This window comes from Eptatretus burgeri, chromosome 10, assembly GCF_056783735.1.
Source record: "Eptatretus burgeri isolate ZD-2024b chromosome 10, Ebu_testis_v1, whole genome shotgun sequence".
NCBI classification, from domain to species: domain Eukaryota; kingdom Metazoa; phylum Chordata; class Myxini; order Myxiniformes; family Myxinidae; genus Eptatretus; species Eptatretus burgeri.
The window spans coordinates 87183004-87202295 of NC_140970.1; the positions used below are offsets into that span (position 1 = coordinate 87183004).

The 19292-nt window shown below is 44.9% G+C and overlaps 1 protein-coding gene across 5 annotated transcripts in view; it reads right to left on the reverse strand.

Annotated features, from left to right (window-relative positions):
* Positions 1-19292, reverse strand: part of ZMYND15 (zinc finger MYND-type containing 15) — a 52086-nt gene that overhangs the window by 12846 nt on the left and 19948 nt on the right. For 4 of the 5 annotated variants that reach the window (XM_085899203.1, XM_085899205.1, XM_085899201.1 and 1 more), the window contains 4 exons: positions 18610-18770; positions 16661-16804; positions 14838-14951; positions 4054-4167 (listed from right to left, as the gene is read on the reverse strand). In XM_085899203.1, coding sequence (XP_085755329.1) covers positions 4054-4167; positions 14838-14951; positions 16661-16804; positions 18610-18770 — 533 coding nt within the window. The remainder of the gene's footprint in view (positions 1-4053; positions 4168-14837; positions 14952-16660; positions 16805-18609; positions 18771-19292) is intronic. The other variant, XM_085899204.1, reaches the window with a different exon arrangement.

The window sequence follows — 19292 nt, forward strand, 5'->3', positions numbered from 1 at the left end:
CAATCAGTATGAAAATATTTGATGGTTATCTGGGGATAAAATGGTCCACAAATTTTTTTTGATGACATCATCAGTCATGTGATTTGGCAGCTATATTGTTTTTTTTTATTAAACCTTTTATTTTTTTTTAAACCGAGCAAAAACTCTGAAATGGCTGAACAGATCGAAGCGAAACTTTACACATATGACCGCTTCTGCATGAAGAACAAAAGGTTCACACATATGACATCATAGGTCACATGGTTTGGAAGTCATATTGGTTTCACCCGAAAACATATAAAAAATCTTCTCCAGAATAGCTGGACACATAGAGGGGAAACTTCACAAAAATGTTCCACAAGGCATGTTCCAGAAAGGTAAAAGGGTGTTCCGGAATAATTGATGTCACATGGTTTGGCATCCATATTGGATTTAAGAAAGATATTCAATAATGTTTTCTCTGGAACTGCTTAATCAATCGATGTGAAACTTCACAATTTTGATCTGGTGGTGATGTGGAATACATGTTTTAAATTTCAACTTGATTGGACACATGGTCTGGCAGCCAGGATTATTTAATTTTTTGACGTGGGTTTTTTATTTTTGATATATATATATATATATATATATATATATATATATATATATATATATATATATATATATATATATATATATATATATATATATATATATATATATTGTTTTTGAATAAGGCTCACTTCGCTGTGCCTGGTTGGGTTTGAGGATAGAAGAGTAGCAGATGAAATGCGAATCCTATCCAGGTTCCTCCTGATGACTTCATCTTTTTTTCCTTCTGGTTACTCCAATGCAGACTGTACCAATTTGGTCTTCCATTTGATCTGAATTGAATTTATTTTAATCCCATTCTGAATTCAATTGAAAAATAATAAAAACGTCACGGGTCAGGGTCATGCGTCCGATCAAAACAGGGTTGTATCAAAGCAGGATGACTTGGTACCCGGTTATCATTGCCAGCATTTATAAAGTGGCAGTTCTAATTGCGTCTCTTATTAATTACGTAACACACCAGGATATAACGCCACACAAAACGACACAAACACCACACAAAACAAGTCCTGGCGAGGGTCTGCAATCTCTGATTGCTCTTTTTCTTGTTTATTCTTTGTAATTCCTGTAAAAATACCATTCCGTCCACATGGTACTGAGCTTTGTGAGATCAAGGACCACGCCAAATACACCAACTTCGATGGGTGCGAGAACTGAGCCAAGAATGGCAGCTTTGGTGGGGAAGAGGGCCGCGTGGAGTGCGCCCAGAGTTGTGGAGTGCGCCCAGAGTTGAGCTGATCGACATGCGTTTGGAATGCGGCCTGGCGCCCTGGCCTTGCCTTGTTGGGTTTTGCTGACCCTTTCCTGTCAAAAAAGGATGAGACCGAGAAGGAAGAGACTGAGACCAGGAGTACCCAGGTGTACCCTGGAGGCCACACGGGAGGTCACACGTATCTACATCGTCGCCACTTTGGGGGACAGAGGGGGAAACAGAGCACAGATAGGGAGACTGCTTGGTCCATGAGTCATGGTTCCTTGCTGGGGTGAAAATGGATGCTTCAAGACCAGGGAAGGCTCCGTTCAGTTTTGGAGACTCATGAGTGGAGATTACAATTGGTGGTGGTGTGCGCGCACACACAAACACACAAACACACACACACACACACGGCTGTAGAAATGGACTCTCGCAGAACTTGTTTGAAATGGAGGTGGATACTTTGAGACCGCGTCGGTCTCCAGTCCACCTCCTGACACCCAACCACGTGTGGAGATAGCAGTCAACAACAGCAACTTGCACGTGCATGCACACAAAAACACACACACACGGATGCTTCGAGACCAGGGAAGACTTCATTCCACCTCCTGCAACTCCACGCGTGGAGATAGCAGCCAACAACAGCCACTTGCATGTGCATACACACAAGCGCACGCGCACGCACACACACACACACACACACACACACACACACACACACACACACACACACACACACACACACACACACACACACACACACACACACACACACACACACACACACACACACACACACACACACACACGCAGAGGTGGATGCTTTGAGACCTGGGAGGGCTCCATTCCACCTCTTGCAACTCCATGCGTGGAGATAGCAGCCAACAACAGCCACTTGCACGCACAAACACATACACACATATTTGCACAGACACGCACACGCACGTGCACACATTCTTATATGCACGCAAAGACAAAGGTGGATACTTTGAAACCTGGGAGGGCTCTGTTTCACCATCTGAAACCCGCATATGGAGATAACAACCAACGACACACACACACACACACACACACACACACACACACACACACACACACACACACACACACACACACACACACACACACACACACACACACACACACCTTCTTGAACCTTCTGTAATAGAAGAGAAAAAAAACTCCCTGCAAACCTTTAATGACAAAATTTCCTGAAGCTGTCATACTTGCCTTTTTAAAGTAGACAAGATGTCTTGAGGAAGCAAGGATTAAGTTAGTGGATGAATAACCAATGTATCACTTTGTTGAATCTTGGTGTTAAAGAACCTCATCAGGAGCCAATGTTTATGCAAAGATACACCAATAAAATGCTGACAGGTCACGTACCTGCACTCAGATTGGGAAGCAGGATGGTCGGGGGCAATGCAGTGGTGTGAAAGCTGTGTCCCAGAAAATAAGGAAGAATATCTTGGGTGCATTAAAAACTTCCTAATTGCCTTGAAATCCTAATGAAAGCTTCTGCCTGCCCTATAATCATCCACTGAGGTGAAACAAGCACCGAGTATGATATGTCTACGGAATTCCTCAATATTCAGCACAATAAAAGCAGAGGACCATCCAAAATGGGATTCAGGAAGAGTTCAGACAAATAATGACCACACAAACAATACAAGGCCATCAGTTGCTACTGTCTTAAGAGTTCAAGGTAAAGGTGTTTCCCGAGCTCATATAATGCCCAACATAACAGTAAAGGTGACCGTTTTGTTAACCTCAGAAGCATGAGCCAAGTTCTTGCCTTGATCTGATACCAGTGAGGCGTTCAAAAGGACTACACGCAGTGAAAAGCTCGTTAGATGGGTTTCAACAAACACACTGGAACGTGTGGGAGTGAAGAAACAAAAACAAAGCAAATATAATGATCCAATAAAAAGCATTGTGGTGTGACCACTGAAAAAGAAGAAGAACCACTCATTTCACGTTTTCAGAGATAGCAATGCCAAGGCAGTTTTTCCTTGGCTAGGGAACACAATCCTGGATGTGTCGCCACTCCGATGCAGGATACTCGAATGGCTCATTCTTCCCAGGAAGCTGGTACTCATTTCGCCGAACTTAGAAGGATGCCAGGCTGAGTTAACCTACCTGGTTTACTTTAATGGCATGACAGGGGCTCAAACTCAGGACCCTAAAATATTTAGCCAGCCACCTTAACCTTCAAGCCAACCAAAAAAACCCCCAAATCCACTGAGACCATACTCTGTGCAGAGTGATGGTGCTGCCTAAGCAGTCTCCTGGGCTGTTGGGCACAATCCTGGACAGGTTGCCACTCTGATGCAGGATACTTGAATGGATCAATCATCCCAGCAAGATGGTACTCATTTTGCTGACCTCAGAAGGATGACAGGCTGAATCAACCCCACCTGGTATTAGTTCAACAGCCAAGTAGGATTTGAACTCAGAATACTAGAATCTCAAACCCACTACCCTAACCATTAAGCCAGCACCAAGCTTTAACCACTGAAGCCAACTCTCAATAATCATTACAAGACCAATTGATCAGGATTCTTTTTGAAAACAAGTGGTACAAAACAGAGCCGCTGGTGCTTCATAGTTTAGCTCTCATTGGGGCAACGTCAATGAGCTGCGGAACGAGGGTTTTGCAGTCAATTTGGCTGGATCTTCCACGTCGTCCTCCTGCTTATATTTTTCACACTAAAGGAATGGTTTTCTCCTTAAACTACCATTTACATCAACGATCACATTGCATCACATTAAACAAGAGGCAACCAAACCATGTTTATGTAGATGAGTAATGATGTAATAGATGGTGAGTGGATAAGTTAGAAGAGCTGCGATCGGTGAATTGAGGTCCAATCTTCTCCATTTGTAGTACTCTTTCCAGGAACCTAAGACAAATGGAAAAACAATCCATTGAAACAAAAAACACAATCGAATTGTACTTTAAAAAAAATAGGACCAGTAGTCCTGCAGCTCACCTCAATTAGGAGCAACAGTCACTAAAACACCCCCTCCCCTCCCCCCCCCTCGCAGACCACCTTAGATGCTGATTTCTTTTTTAATGACATGAACAAACTTTGGTACATCACGGCTGATGAAGGTTGTCGTCAGGTTTCATCAAAATTGTGTGTGCAGTTTCGAAGAAGAGAGCAAATACCTATTTTAGGTTAGGTTAGGTTAGGTATGTGAGTATGCCCCGGAGCAGCGCGTCGCTGTGTCCACTTTCCGTGACACCAGAGGTCTCTGGTCATCCCACAGGAAGATATTTGGCCCATCCCCATCTCCTTGAGATGCCGATCAACCTGCTGCAACCACAAGGCATGCATTCGACCCGTTGGCCTTCTCCAATCACGAGGCTCCCTCGTTGAGAGAATCTGGTGAGCAGGATCAGCATCAGGAAATCGAGCCACATGTCCATACAGCCGCAGCTGATGCTCACAGACTATGTAGGTAACAAATCTCATTTTAGTCTCTCTCAGCAACTGCTCGTTGAACACAAAGTCTGTTCAGCGAGAACCAAGGATTCTCCAAAGCGACCTGGTCCCGAAGTAATTAAGTCCTTGTCTGGTAGCACCAAGGACCGAAAGACTTGGACTTTAATCCTCCTGCATAGGTACCGACAGTGACATAATCCATGTTTCAGAGAATCAATGACTCCCCAGGCTAACCCAAACGTCCACTGACCTTTGGCGCACAACATGCAGAGACATGACTATCACTGCCAAGGTAAGTGAATCTCTCTGTTGCGTCAACATCCTTGCTACAAACAGGTACAGACAAGAAAGCAGCATCCAAAATGTCATTGAAAGCCTGGATCTTAGTTTTGACCCAGGAAACACGGAGTCCCAGCAGCTCCGATTCCTCATTCAGTGCCTTGAGGGCCACTACAAGGACGTCCAGTGGTTCCGCAAGGGTGACTGCATCATTTTGCGAAATCTAGGTCAGAGATCTTGACATCCCCAAGCGATGCACCACAGCTTGATCGCTCCAACATCTTCCCCAAAATCCAGTCCCTTCAAGTGTTGAAGAATGTGGGGGTCAATACACACCCCTGCCGAACTCTAGTAACAACTGGAAATAAGTCGGATATGGAACCACCGCACCGCACAGCACTCTCTGTACCGGAGTATAGTTCAGAAATCAGATCGATCAACTTTGGTGGCACCCCACGAAGACCAAGAATCCTCCAGAGGGCATCCTGATTCACTCTATTGAACGCTTTGCGGAGATCAACATAGGCTGCAAGCAGCCATGCCAAAATTAACTCTCGTCTGCATTTGGTGAGGACCCCGAGAGGAAGGATACGGTCAATAGCTGACTTCTTTGGTGTAAAGCCCAACTGCTCCAGGCACTGGTGCTCAAGGAGATGGTGGCGATCCCTGTGAAGAATTATCCGAGCAAAGACTTTGCCCGGCACTGAGAGCAGCGTCATCCCTCGGTAGTTGTTGCAGTCCTGGTGATCACAGTCCCCTTTCCAGAAAGCGACAACGGGGCACCTTTTCCAGTCAGTTGGGATGACGCCTGTGTTCCATAGAGAGCACAGAACTGCATACAACAATACCATTACAGCATTTCCAGCAGCCTTGAGAAGTTCAGCAGGAATGCCACAGATCCCTGGGGCTTTACCGCCTTTCAACTGGTTCACCACAGCCTGTGTTTCCAAAAATGAAGGTGGTTCACATTTGAATGGAGGGTCAGCAGTGGGGATAGTTATACCCCTTACCTCCAACTCAACAGCTGGTGGGTCAGCCTGGTACAGCAGCTCAAAGTAACCAGCCGAGTGGGCCTTCCCTTCAGATTCCTCTATCAAGAGTCCACCACTCTCTGCTCTAACAGCAGCAAACCGAGGGATGGGCTTGGAGGAATGCAATGCATGAATTCCTCTGAAAGCAGGACGAGAATCACTCATCCACAGGTGATGCTCTACCCCTTCACATATTCCTCGTACATAAGCCTCCTTGTCTGCCCTTAGCACACATGCAGTTTTAGCGCTCAGCTTCCTGAACAGCTCAGCTCTGACATTAAGTCTGGCCCTGCAACTCTGGTCAATGGTATTCAGTGTCCTTTGGGAGACAAAGCTCCTCTTCGCCTGACGGTGGGCTCCAAGACATCCATCAGCATCATCAAGGATGGTAGTCTTGAAGGCACTCCACAACTCTTCAGGATTACCCACAGCACCCAGACCCCCCAAATCCCCACTCAGCCTGTTTGCAAACTACTCAGCTATCCTCTTATCCCTAAGCTTGTCAACATACAGCCGAGGCTGGGATGGTACCTTCCTCCTGGATTTAGGCTGCCACTTTAGAGATGCAACAACAAGGCTGTGGTCGGTATTGAGGAACTGGGCACTCCAATATACCCTGCAGTCCTGAATCATCCTCCAGCAACCATGAGCGAACACATGGTCGATCTCCTTTGCCACATCACCAGCTTTAGAATACCAAGTCCAGCGATGATGCTGTGGGTGCTGAAACCATGAACCAGCCACCCTCAGTCCTTGATTTTAGGAACTCATTGATATTCTGGTTCAGAGTTCCAGACCCATGGGGACTGACATATGTCTCATAACCATCCCTATCAGTGCCAGTCGATGCATTTAAATCCCCCAAGCTTAGAAGAGTATCTCGCCTGGGGCACTGATCAACCACAGACTCGAGCGTGGTGTAGAATGCATCCTTCACTGGTGAGATCACTTGCCTCAGCCAGAGCATATACAGAGACCAGGGAAATGATACCCAAGGAGTGATGAATCCTTCGTCTGATAATACGCTCACTGACCGGTGTTACCTCAATTGCCATTGGACCCAGCTACAGCAACCTTTTGGGAATGGTAACCATCAGAATGACCAGTCCAGTAGTAGGTGTAACCACCTACCATCATCTCGCCACTATCAGGTCTCCGAAGCACAGAGAGTGCTGCAATACACTCTATTGGTCAAGCATTGGAGCTCAGATGACAGCAGAGACAGATGCTCATCTTCTTCTCTGGGGGATAAGAGATTCCAGACACCCAACTAAAGAGATCGCCTCAAGTTAACCCAAGGAGACCGCCGTCTAGTGGACGACACCTCAGCACACCCTGACACACACTACCACAATACAACCTGGGAAGATTACCCTGTGTTTTACCCCCTATCATTAAAGAGTGAGGGTCTGGCAGGCTTTGCTCCAATCCCATCATCTGGTGACCTATCCTGCGAAAGGCAGCTACACAGGAGGTACTCCCATGGAGTGGGTTTTCAGTTTTCTTTGCGTTTTTAATGTTTTGCAGAGTGAAATGTTTTACCATGGCCGGAGTGCAAATCCTGCCACCAACCTCCTAGGAAAGGTTATCCACTGCAGGAGGACGTCCACAGACGCAGTTGGGCATTCAATATGGATGGCCGTTGGCTCAAGGCGCTGTCACACCTTGACAATTTAGCCAGTAATGGCAACGTATAAAAATGTATGTAAAACGTTGGCGTACACTGAAATTTTGATGTTTTTTTTTAAAGTTTTGGTTGTATTCGTAACGTGTTGGTCGTATGCATAACATATTAGTAATGGGCACAGAACGTTTCGTTGTCTTATAGATAACCTATACCAACGAATGCTTAGCCTGTTGTCGGCGTTCACAACCTATGTCCAACGATAGTTTAACTTAAGCAAAGCGCGCTGCACGTATCGCCGACGAACTCGTGGCGTAGCGTGTTAAAAACCTGCCGCACCCCGATTTAAATCATAACCGCCTGAGAATTGGAAGTGTCAACATCGCAGTCACACCTTGATGATTTAGCCAGCTTATGCCGACCTATGAAAAATGTGTCTAAAACGCTGGCACACGTCAAATACGGTATGGGTAAGTTGTGTATACTTGAAGAGCACGCTGAAAAACGATGAAGTACGCTGTCATATTTCGTGGTACCTTTAGTACGTCGTGAAATTTCAAGCATGCTGAAAATTTTACGACGTACTCGCCACGCTGGGAATAAGTTGTAGGCACGATATGCGATCGTTGACACATATCGACACAAGTTCCTTGTAAGTTACTCATAAGTCAAAACACGTAGAGGTCATGTTTAGCATACCCGAAACATATTTTCTCCGTCAAGGCACATTTTCTTTTTTTCTCCTTGGCTCCGTGAAGGCACGTGACGAAATATCTGAAGTTGTTGTTGTTGTTTTTTTTTTTTTTAGTCTATCACGAATTTTAAAATATATTCGGACATTTGCTTTTAAGTTTCGATGTCGACGTGACAATATCCTCAAACAGAAAATATTCACAGAGGAGGAACTAAGAATAAGACATGAGCAAACTGAAAAGGCAATCGGACGTGACGTAACGGCAAGTGACGAAATATCGGAAGTTATTGTTGTTTTTTTGTTTTTTTTCAACGCTGCCAATAAGTCATTATACGGTAGCTGTAAATTAGAAACATGTTCAGTAAGTTCTGTGGTCATACGGAAGACGTCAATCAAATACGTCTACATACGTCAATATGCGTTGGAGGTACGTTACACATAGGTTCAAAGCATGTTAATCATTGGTTAGAAATAAGTTTTGGGTACGCTAAGCATTACCTCGACGTGTTTCGACTTATGAGTAACATACAAGTAACGTGCCTCAACGTGTGTCAACGATCGCATAACATGCCTCGACGTGTGTGCAACGATCGTGTAATGTGCCTACAACACGTTACTCATCGGTTATAAATAAGTTTCAGGTACGCTAATAATTACCTCGACGCGTTTCGACTTATGAGTAACTTACAAGTAACGTGTGTCGACGTGTGTCAACGATCGCATAACGTGCCTACAACTTATGGCCACCGCAGTGGAACGTGTGAGTCATACGCTGGCATAAGTCGTAAAATTTCAAGCATGCTAAAATTTGAGGACAACCGCAAAGTACAACGATGAAAGCCAGCGTACTACGACGTATGGCAGTGTTTTTTCAGCGTGCTCTTCACGTGTACAAACTTACCCATAACGTATACGACGTGTGCCGGCGTTTTAGCCCAATTTTGCATACGTCAGGCATACGTTGGCTAAATCGTCGAGGTGTGACAGGGCCTTCACAAGGAGCTCCTCTGCCCTTTGACAGGTTTTCTTTTTCGGCATGCTGGGTGTCCATACCCACACACCCTGCTCACCAGGAAACTTGGTGGAGGAGACGGTTTAGTCATCAACAAGCCGGCCATGAAACAGGTTAGTACAGGTTTACATGGTGCCTGCAGCAAGTCACAGATCTGATCTGGCCTGACCTGACAATATTTTGGGGGGGTCAAACTTTTTTTATTTTTTGGGGGTGGTCAAACAATACAATTTTTGGGGGGGTCAAACAATATTTGGGGGGGTCAAACAAATTTTGGGGGGGTCAAACGAAACACTATTTGGGGGGGGATGGGGGGGTCAAAAGCACCCCAATAACCCCCATAATGAGCGCAAATTTTGATGCCCTCAATAAACCTTCGTTAGGTATCAGATATGAAGCTTGTGGCCAAGTTTCATCAAAATCGTGTGTTTGGTTCAAGAGATAATGATTTAAGTGTTTACAGACTGAATGACTGACCGACTCACTGACTTACCTTGGAACATTGCTCGATCGCATAAGTTCACCTGACTAAAGTCCAGGTAAGCTGAAAATGACTCCACAATGATCCCACAATAATATACAAATCTAAATCCCTTATTTAGAGAAGAAGTGTTTCAGTGAGTGTGATCATTCCACAGTTTGTTCTAAATCTGATGAACGTACAAAGACCGTTATTGATACAGTATCTCATTGGTAAAGCTCTTGAATAGGGGAGGGACATGGGCATTTGTCTTTCTCACGGTGGGAGTACCGATTTTTGGTGAAGATCTGGATCCGGATCCAGATACTAGAATTTTAATTTCGTGATTCCTCGTTATTAAGAGTAGCGCCCAAAACGGTATATATTGTTGCGAATTCGCGCCCGCCGGCGTGCGAGCGGCCACGTAACTCGAATCGCGGCACGTCGCCCACCGGACGGACAATTCTGTCGTGACCCTCTCGGACTAACGCCGTGAGCTAATCACGGGTGGGCCTTTCGGCCTCACCACGATCGTGCCAATCGGCCCCCGCATGGGATAGGGTTGTTCGCCAAACTCGACCTACCTGAGTACCCACGCGGAGGGTAGACCGGGCGATCGCACCTCGCCGCAGGTCGACTCCGGACACGGGCCACTTAAGCGACCCGTTCCGTACTAGCGGGATAACCGAGCGGTGTTATCGTCGGCCTCGACGGTTCCGATTAATAATCGGGCGTATTAAGCCCACTACCAACCCTTTACGTGAAGCAAGATGGAGATTCAATTAAAGAAAAGACAAAGCGAAACGGGAAAAACAGTTCAACATAATGCACATTTATTCCGCGGAACACGGAGAGCACACATATACAATTACAACAATTATGCACCAAAAGCAGATGTAACAAAAGAAACACAACAATGCAGATCTACTACCGACTACGCGTGCACACGGCAACACTTACACAGTTTTACTTTACAGACGGCGCCGCCAACACATTTACTCAAAAGCAAAAAAAAAGGGCCACCCTCAAAGACAAGGGGACAGACGGGGCCTGTGGGCTGCGAGACCGGGTGGATCCTACCCGTGTCTTGTGATGAGCCACAAATGTGGCGGCGCGGCGGTGCCCAGACTCCGCGCTCCTTCGCGGGTTTCGTTGGCACTGCTTGGAGTGGGGTGGGAACGGGGCCCCCCTTTTCGCACTATCTCAGCGCGGGGGGGGGGGGAGGGGGGAATTGTTGATGCTCTGGGGAAAGAGGATAGCTGGCTTGCTTGGGTCCCGCGACGAGCGACTCCACTGCGAGCTCGTCGCTGACCGCCGTCTTCCTTGCCTAGGACCCGAGCTATCCGGTCCCCTCCGCAATTCTCAGCCGACCGCAGCAAATCACCTCGACCGCGCTCCAGGCTTCCTCTCTCTGCAGCTCCCCGACAGACTCCGAACCCCAACAGACTCCGACCTCCGACAGACTGACTCTCCTCCAGACCCGACTTGACTCTTCTCAAACTCGCTTTGACTCTTCTCAAACTCGCCTTGACTCTTCTCCAACTGACTAAATTCGCCCCGCGCTCGGCGCTTTATAGTCCGGCAGGAGAACCCATATGAAAATTTCTGGATCAGAACGAGCTTGGGGGTGGAACCACGCTCGCCCATTGGACGGAGAAAAAGGGGCGTGTCTCCCCTGATCCTCGAATTTGCATATCCTGATTACCGTATTTTCACGACTATAAGGCGCATATAAACGTCTTAGATTTTTGTCAAAATGTGCGACGCGCCCTATAGTGCAGTGCGCCCTTTGTGTGTATAAAAGAACAGGTATGTGCGGTATGCAGAACATTGCTGTTTTAACAACCCCGAAAATGGCAAAGAGACACGCTTATGAAGCTCAGTTTAAACTGAAGGCGATCAGCTATGCGGAGGAACATGGGAATCGAGCCGCGGCGAGGAATTTCCAGATCAACGAGTCGATGGTTCGAAAGTGGAGGAAGCTGGAAAACGAGCTGCGACAGGTGAAGAAGACGCAGCTGAGTTTCCGTGGAAACAAGGCGAGGTGGCCAGAGTTGGAGGAAAGACTTGAGCAGTGGATCGTTGAGCAAAGAGCAAGTGGGAGGAGCGTTTCGGACGGTCACGATCCGACTGAAGGCAGTATCGATAGCGGAGGAAATGAAAATCGAACATTTCCACGGAGGTCCGTCTTGGTGCTTTCGCTTCATGAAACGGTGCCATTTTTCCATCCGGACCAGGACTACGATAGCGCAGCAACGTCCGGCGGATTATCAAGAAATGATGGAAAACTTCCGCTCCTACTGCAGCAAGCACATCTGCGACAAACGGATCCAGCCGAGCCATCGGCGTGAACCGGCCGTTCAAAGTGAGGCTGCGAGCGGCGTGGGAGCGGTGGATGACCGAAGGAGAGCACAGCTTCACAAAGGGTGGAAGGCAGTGCCGGGCGAGTTACGCCACAGTTTGCCACTGGATTGTTGATGCCTGGGCTAACGTGTCTGCTGGCACTGTTGTCCGAGCTTTCGCTAAAGCCGGCATCATTTCGGAGGAGCCGCACGGTGCAGAAAGTGACTCTGACGGCGAGGAAGGTGGACCTGCTAGGTTGGGTTTAGCGCAGTTCGATTCCGAAACAGAGGATGAGGATTTCGATGGATTTGATTAAAGACTATTACCGGTATTTGATTGTTTTAGTATTTTTGTAACTAATACTTTAATAAAGCACAACCAAACTCAATTTTGCTCCCGATCTATTTTTAAATACGCACACTTGTGTGCTTGTGTGAGTGTGTTGTTGTACGGCGGACGTACGTAGTAAAGGATATTCATATAAAACCCGCGCCCTATCGTGAGGAGCGCCTTATGTGTGTGTCAAATACAGGAACGGCACACACAACTTAGACTGCGCCTTTTGGCACGGTGCGCCTTTTGGTCGTGAAAATACGGTATACTCCGACGCGCCTGGAGGCGGGGCCAAACCGCCCCGCGCTTGCTGATTGGACGGATCAGAAGTGGGCGTGTATCATTCCTGATCCGAATTCTCCTCGCAAAGGCCGCACTTTGCACCCGCGGCTCGGCGCGCATCCCGCACGAGGCCAGGACAGCCTGACGCTCGGTGCCCACAAGCGGTGCGGGAATGGCCGCAGAAGGAGAGTTGAAGGTGGTGGAGGGTTTAAAGTGGTGGTCCATGGCCATGGAGACGTTTGGAATGGCGGTGATGCGATGTTTGCGGGAGCGAGTTGTGAAGGTAAAGGTCGTGGCTGTTGGCGTTGTTGTTGTTGTTGTGAAGCGGCGTTGTGGTTGGTGGTTGTTGTGTGATGGCGGTTGAGACGTGGTTGGTTCAAAATAAAGATAGAACAGAAAAACGGCTATCTTAAAGGGTCGCAGCCCGAATGAATCACATTTATTCCCTCTAAACAACGGGTTTGGGGCTAACTACACATGTACTTACAGAGATATCTCACCTAGGGACCTGAATGGTGGTTTGCGAATTTCCTCAACCGCAACAATATCATGATATCTCAAACAGTTATGGTTGGATCTTGACAAAACTTGGTGGATGATTTGGGTCGGTGAGATGAACAAGCCGATTAGATTTTGATTAATGTCCGGATACAGATCCGGCGTATCAGTGGGCGACAAAACATAAACGGTTAACCCTGGTGGAATTCTCATTGGTATGTGCTCTACCAAGTGCCGTTAATTTTTCCTTAAAGTCATAATTATCTAATTATTTTTTGCTAATGTTTATCTTGCCAAAACGAAGTTTTTGCAAGATATGTTAGTCAGTTTGTATGTTTTTTTTTTGTTTTGTTTTTTTTGTTTGTTTGTAATCACGTATAAAACATTCTGCAGAGCACAGTTATCATTGGAAATTTTTGTAACTTCGCATATCAGAGGCCTATAGAGGTCCCTTTCAGCGCACAAAATTTTGAAGGTCAAGGTCAAAGGTCAAGGTCACTTTGTCTCAAATCAGGGGAGTCGACGAAACCCTTATTTTTTTGAGTAATTTTGATCGGATCGTCTTCAAACTTCATGGGAATATAGTTCATGCTCTGGTGCTCAGCTGATTAATTTTTGGTGGTGATTGGCCTTGACCTTCATATGTTTTTTGTTTTTTTTTGGTCTGTAATCACGTATAAATCACTCTGCAAAGCACAGTTATCATTGGAAATTTTTGTAACTTCGCATATCAGAGGCCTATAGAGGTCCCTTTCAGCGCATAAAATTTTGAAGGTCAAGGTCAAAGGTCAAGGTCACTGTCACAAATCAGGGGAGTCGACGAAAACCTTATTTTTTGAGTAATTTTGATCAGATCGTCTTCAAACTTCATGGGAATATAGTTCATGGTCTGGCGCTCGGCTGATTAATTTTTGGTGGCGATTGGCCTTGACCTTCATGGTTAGCGCCTAAGGTCAAACATATTTGACCCCAAGGTCAAATTTTCAAGTTTTAGGAACCATATCGTGTAGTACCTCAAATTGAACACCTCGATGAGTGCTTTCTAGATATGTCAAGCTTGAGACATTATGACGTCATTTGGTGACGTTATGAGGCAAAAGCATATTTTTCATTGTTACTCTGTAGAACGATTCTCATCGGAATCTCTCGTAGGCAGATATTTCTCAAGGAGTCGCTCCTGGTGGATAGCAGCTCTGTTCACCTCAGTGTGACCTTAAAGAAGTCACACATGGTCACCTTTTGGCAAGATACGGGTCACCCTGCGGGTGACATTGGTTTATTATTTTATTTTAACTAGATTAAGTCTCCTCATAAAAATGAGAGTTCATAAAAATGAGCCAATGTGATGTTTTCACCCACCTTTCTTTATTATTTCTCTTTCTAAGATGTAGCTTTTAACACTATTGCTCTCGCAGATCTTTAAAATTTCGGTCCATCAGACCTTTCATAATGAACTGACTGGGAAACTGCAGCAAAAACTGTTAAAGAAAGGCTGAAGCAGAAACGAAAATGGAAAACACGTGAATAGACACACTAACTGTTGGGCATTGTTGGCGTTAATATCTCACCGAGTGCGTGTTGAGGTGCTGCGTTTGGTCTCGTGGCCAATATTTGAGCCTCGTTCAACAAAATTCCCATGACTCTTTCCATTGGGGTTCTGCTCATTTTCTCCATCAAGAGGCCTGCACAGGTACATATGCATTTGCTGTACAAATAATACGTCAACTTGCTAAACAAGTAGCTACAAACATCAATACATAAATATTAACAAATTACTTTACAATTTTGGGAGGACAGAAAGGCAAAACATCAACATCAGCCACAAAAGCTGACCTCCAAAAACAGCTGCAGACTGTGTCTCCTTCCTTGTGTCAAGTCATTCCAGTTGGTAAATCTGAACTCTTCATCGGTCTACAAGGCCTTTGTGTATAACCCAATGGAGTACTGCTATCCCATAAGAGCTAATGCCCCCACTTTGACCACTGTCTTCTGTGGATGCTCTAGAATCGAAAACTCTAAACCTCATTTGTATCTCTCACAAAGAAGCAGAACACAAGCTCTGCAGCTTTCTCATCACAAAGAGCTTTGTGACCTCTCTGTTATCTATTGTCTCCCTTCCAGTCTTCCTCCATCTGCCCCTGCAGTGCTCAATCCCTCCACAGCCCTTTCACGATGCACGTTATTCCAGTAAACTCCGACCTATTAACCTTCCAAAATCCAGGCTTGCTGTCAATCTCCACCCCTTCATTCCCATTTCCTCTAGCTGTGAAACCACCCACCTCAGTGAGTGTGATCCCACTGTACCCTCCAAGGCTTCAAGACTGCAGATCATGTCTTCCATTCTTACCTGTGATTGTGGGTAGGGATAGTGGAGGTAGAAACACTTACCTACAGGTACTATCTTTCTTTCTGTCTTTCACAACCTGCTTGTTTGTGTCTGGTAGTCTCCCGACGACCTACTGTCAATATGTTACCCTTCTATCAACCACCTCCTTACTCTTCCATGAGCCTAGATTTTGTATATAAAAAAGAGCAAAATCACAACTGCCAGAATAAGTTATCAGCTTGATAAGAGTGGACTAAAAATTTGATTTTATTGTGATTGGAATTGCCATTGAGATTCTGGACATGACAAGAATCTAGAAGCAGATACCATGCATCTGCAAAAAGGAGAAAGTACAATGGAGATAACGGCAAACAAAGAAATGAAGTTTTCAATATATTTGATACTCATATAAGTGCTACTTCCCAAACTGTATGCATAGCATAGCCATCATCATCAGGGCATAACTAATAAAATAACTGAATCTTCAATGGATATTTAAATAAGATGCAATACTAATCCTATAAGTATTAATAATCATGCTCTGTTTAAGCCTCCACCATGATTTGTTGACATATCCAGACTGGGTGACGTAATGGTTGCATGGACGTCACCTGCAGTTAAATTCTGAACCCGGATGAGTCACACCAAACACTTTATAAATAATATGTGCTACTCCCTCGCGTGATGCGCAACATTTAAACTTTAAAGGAGAGAGCATGGATAAACAACCACAGGTTGGCATCTACTGGGGAGGAGAAAATTCCTCCTTCATTGCCCCGGTGGGAGCGGAGAGAAAAGGCGATGCCGTAGAGACAGTTTCGCAGGTCCCCATTATGTCCCGGAAGATCGTCACTTCCCCCAAGTTCAGACGCCATGTTTGTCTGAAGTCAAATGTTTGAACATCAGACTAGATGTGGTGGTATGTTATCTCATGTATTTGTCTGAATGTGTGTGTGCGTGATCTGTGTTGCAGCTCTTCCACAAGTCATACAACCTAAAACGAGAAAAATAAAATTAAATAAACGTAATTATGGTCGGTTGTTAAGGGACAATTTTCGAACTCACCATATTGCACAGACAGCGAGGAGGGATTCCGTGATAAGTGTAGATTTGGTATGTTAAAATGGACACTCTCCAAACGCCACAATCCTTCAGTTAGACCACGTGAAACCAGAAATGTCGGTGCCAAGAAACTTTCTTTCATTACCTCTGATGGAGAGAGAGAGAGAGAGAGAGTTTAGGCATTCATTCTTCCTAAAAGTGTTCTCTTACCTTCTAGATTTTGTCATGATCTTTCTTAACCAATGCTTCCTCCTTCTAATAATCTAATCCATTAATCAGACTCGGTGGTTATGCTGAAAACATGAGCGCTACATTACAATCAAACTAAAATACACCCTTTGGTGTCTGTCTGACTGTTTTTTTGACCAGTCAGACTTAAGTTTGCATTTTTAAGCAAACTTAACAGGAGGACTCATGTTCCGTACATTTGAAGACCCAACCCAACCCAACCCAACCCAACATTTGAAGAACCATTTGGATGGTTGCTGGCCATAATTGCTCACAGTTATAAAGCATGGAGCCTCTCATTATTATTCTTATTATTATTATTATTATGAATGAGAAGATGAATTCCCAGGTTTGACCGATCTCAATGTCAAGGCCATCCAAAATATGTAAAACACCCATTAGGCTGCATTAGAAAATTTATCAACCAAATTTATTATGCATAACATTCAATCATGTAAAACATTTGATCGGTCCAATTTTCGAAATTACCAAATTGCTTTTTCCATGGTAACTATTGTTTATTTGAATTCCACAAGTATTGCGCTATGCACATCTTTCTTGTTATTGTATTACTGACGATGACTGAAGGCAGAAACAGAAAGGGTTTCTTATATAACCATCCATTTTTAGCTCACCTGGAACATAGTTCAGGTGAGGTATTAGCATTGCGGTGTCCGTCAGTCAGTTATTCAATCAGTACATGTAAACACTCGGATCTTCTTATCCGAAAAACTATACGCACAATTTCAATGAAACCTGACCACAACCTTCATCACCCGTGATGTACGAAATTTTGTTCACGGCATTAAAAAAAAAAAATCACGTTTTCGAAAGAGGTCTACGGGAGGGGGATGGTTGGAGGGCGGGGATCCAGGTTTGATCCCCAAAAATAGGTATTTGCTCTGTTCTCCGGATCAACATACACAATTTCGATTAAACCTCCTGATGCTTTGCAAATCCCATTAAATAATTTGTATATTAATTCGGTGAATTTAAAGGTAAAATGTCATTACAACTCCAGGATCGCTATTTTTGACTTCGTCTCAAAAGGTATTCACCCGATTCAGATGTAACTTTGTAGGAATCATCTCTGGACGGTGCTTTCACAAGTTTGTCAAACCGTCAGCGAATTTACATATTTTTGGGTCATCCACGCCCAACAGTGTTTCCCTGGTTCTTCCAGGTGAGCGCAGGGGTATTGCCCCTATGTTTTTTTTGCCTTACGGCCAGAATGCATGTTTATATTTAATCTACCATCCGTTTCGGCATTAGAGCCAGGATGGATGTATTTAATTGTATGACCATGTATTTTGGCCTTTCGACCAAGATGCGTGTGTCTTCGCTTCACAAGGTTTGTTTGACCGTGTACTTTTGTCTTTGAGCTGTGGTGCATGTGCTGAGCTTTGTACTAACATTTTAATATTTTATTTCTTCTTAATTAAAAAGGTTTTCTCAACAGGAAAACAGCAAGTGAAGCTTGAATGACCATGTGTTTCGGCCTTAGGGCCTGCGTTTTATTTAGACAAGCTGTCCCATGCACTTGAGTCTTCAGACTAAGGTATATGCGTTTAACTTTGTCAAGATGTTTGGACTTTTCTTAACCTTGAAAAAAATAGATAAAGGTATTTCTCAACGTTAAAATTCTGTGCTTGAACATTGATTGCTTCCTCGGGCTCCAATTGCTAATTATTTGGAGAGATTCTTCGAATAAATAATAAACTCACCAGGCATGAATGTAAAGGGGAGGTTATTGAGTTCCGGTGTTTGCGCCATATGTTCAGCCAATTGCGTGCAGGGATGGGTCTGATCAACACTGTAAGAGCCAGGGATTTTATTATGCTTGGCGTAGCAGTTGGAACAAATCAGAATTGCTCCACACTGTGGGCTGGAAGGATAAAAGTAAGAGGGCATGATTACAGTATTTTCCAGGTTTAAAGTGCATGCTGTCTGGAGAGTCTACACTCCCTTTAACCTTACTGGCAAACAGTATACGACCCAGCGGCCATGAGTGCTGGCAGGCTGCACTTGTATCAGTCCAAGGTCGATGTCATCATTGACCGAACTGTGCATGCCAATGACTGAAAATCATTTACCATTTATTTTAAACCATGTTTTAATTCGATGTTTATTCAAATATTATTTTATGAACAGTCAATAAGTTATAAACTCAAGTCGGCAATAAGTCGCAAGTCACCAGACACCAAGTTCCAAGTCCGAGTCTCAAGTCAATTTTGTCAAGTCTGGGTCAAGTCGTAAGTAGCAAAGTTTTGCGACTCGAGTCCGAGTCCCTGACTCGAGTCGCCAACTCTACTTTTAACTGCCAAGCATTTCCAGGATTCAACAATGCTTGCTGTCTGCAAGAGTGAGTGATGATTGAGGAGTTATTGTTTCGTTGTCTTGCGATGAA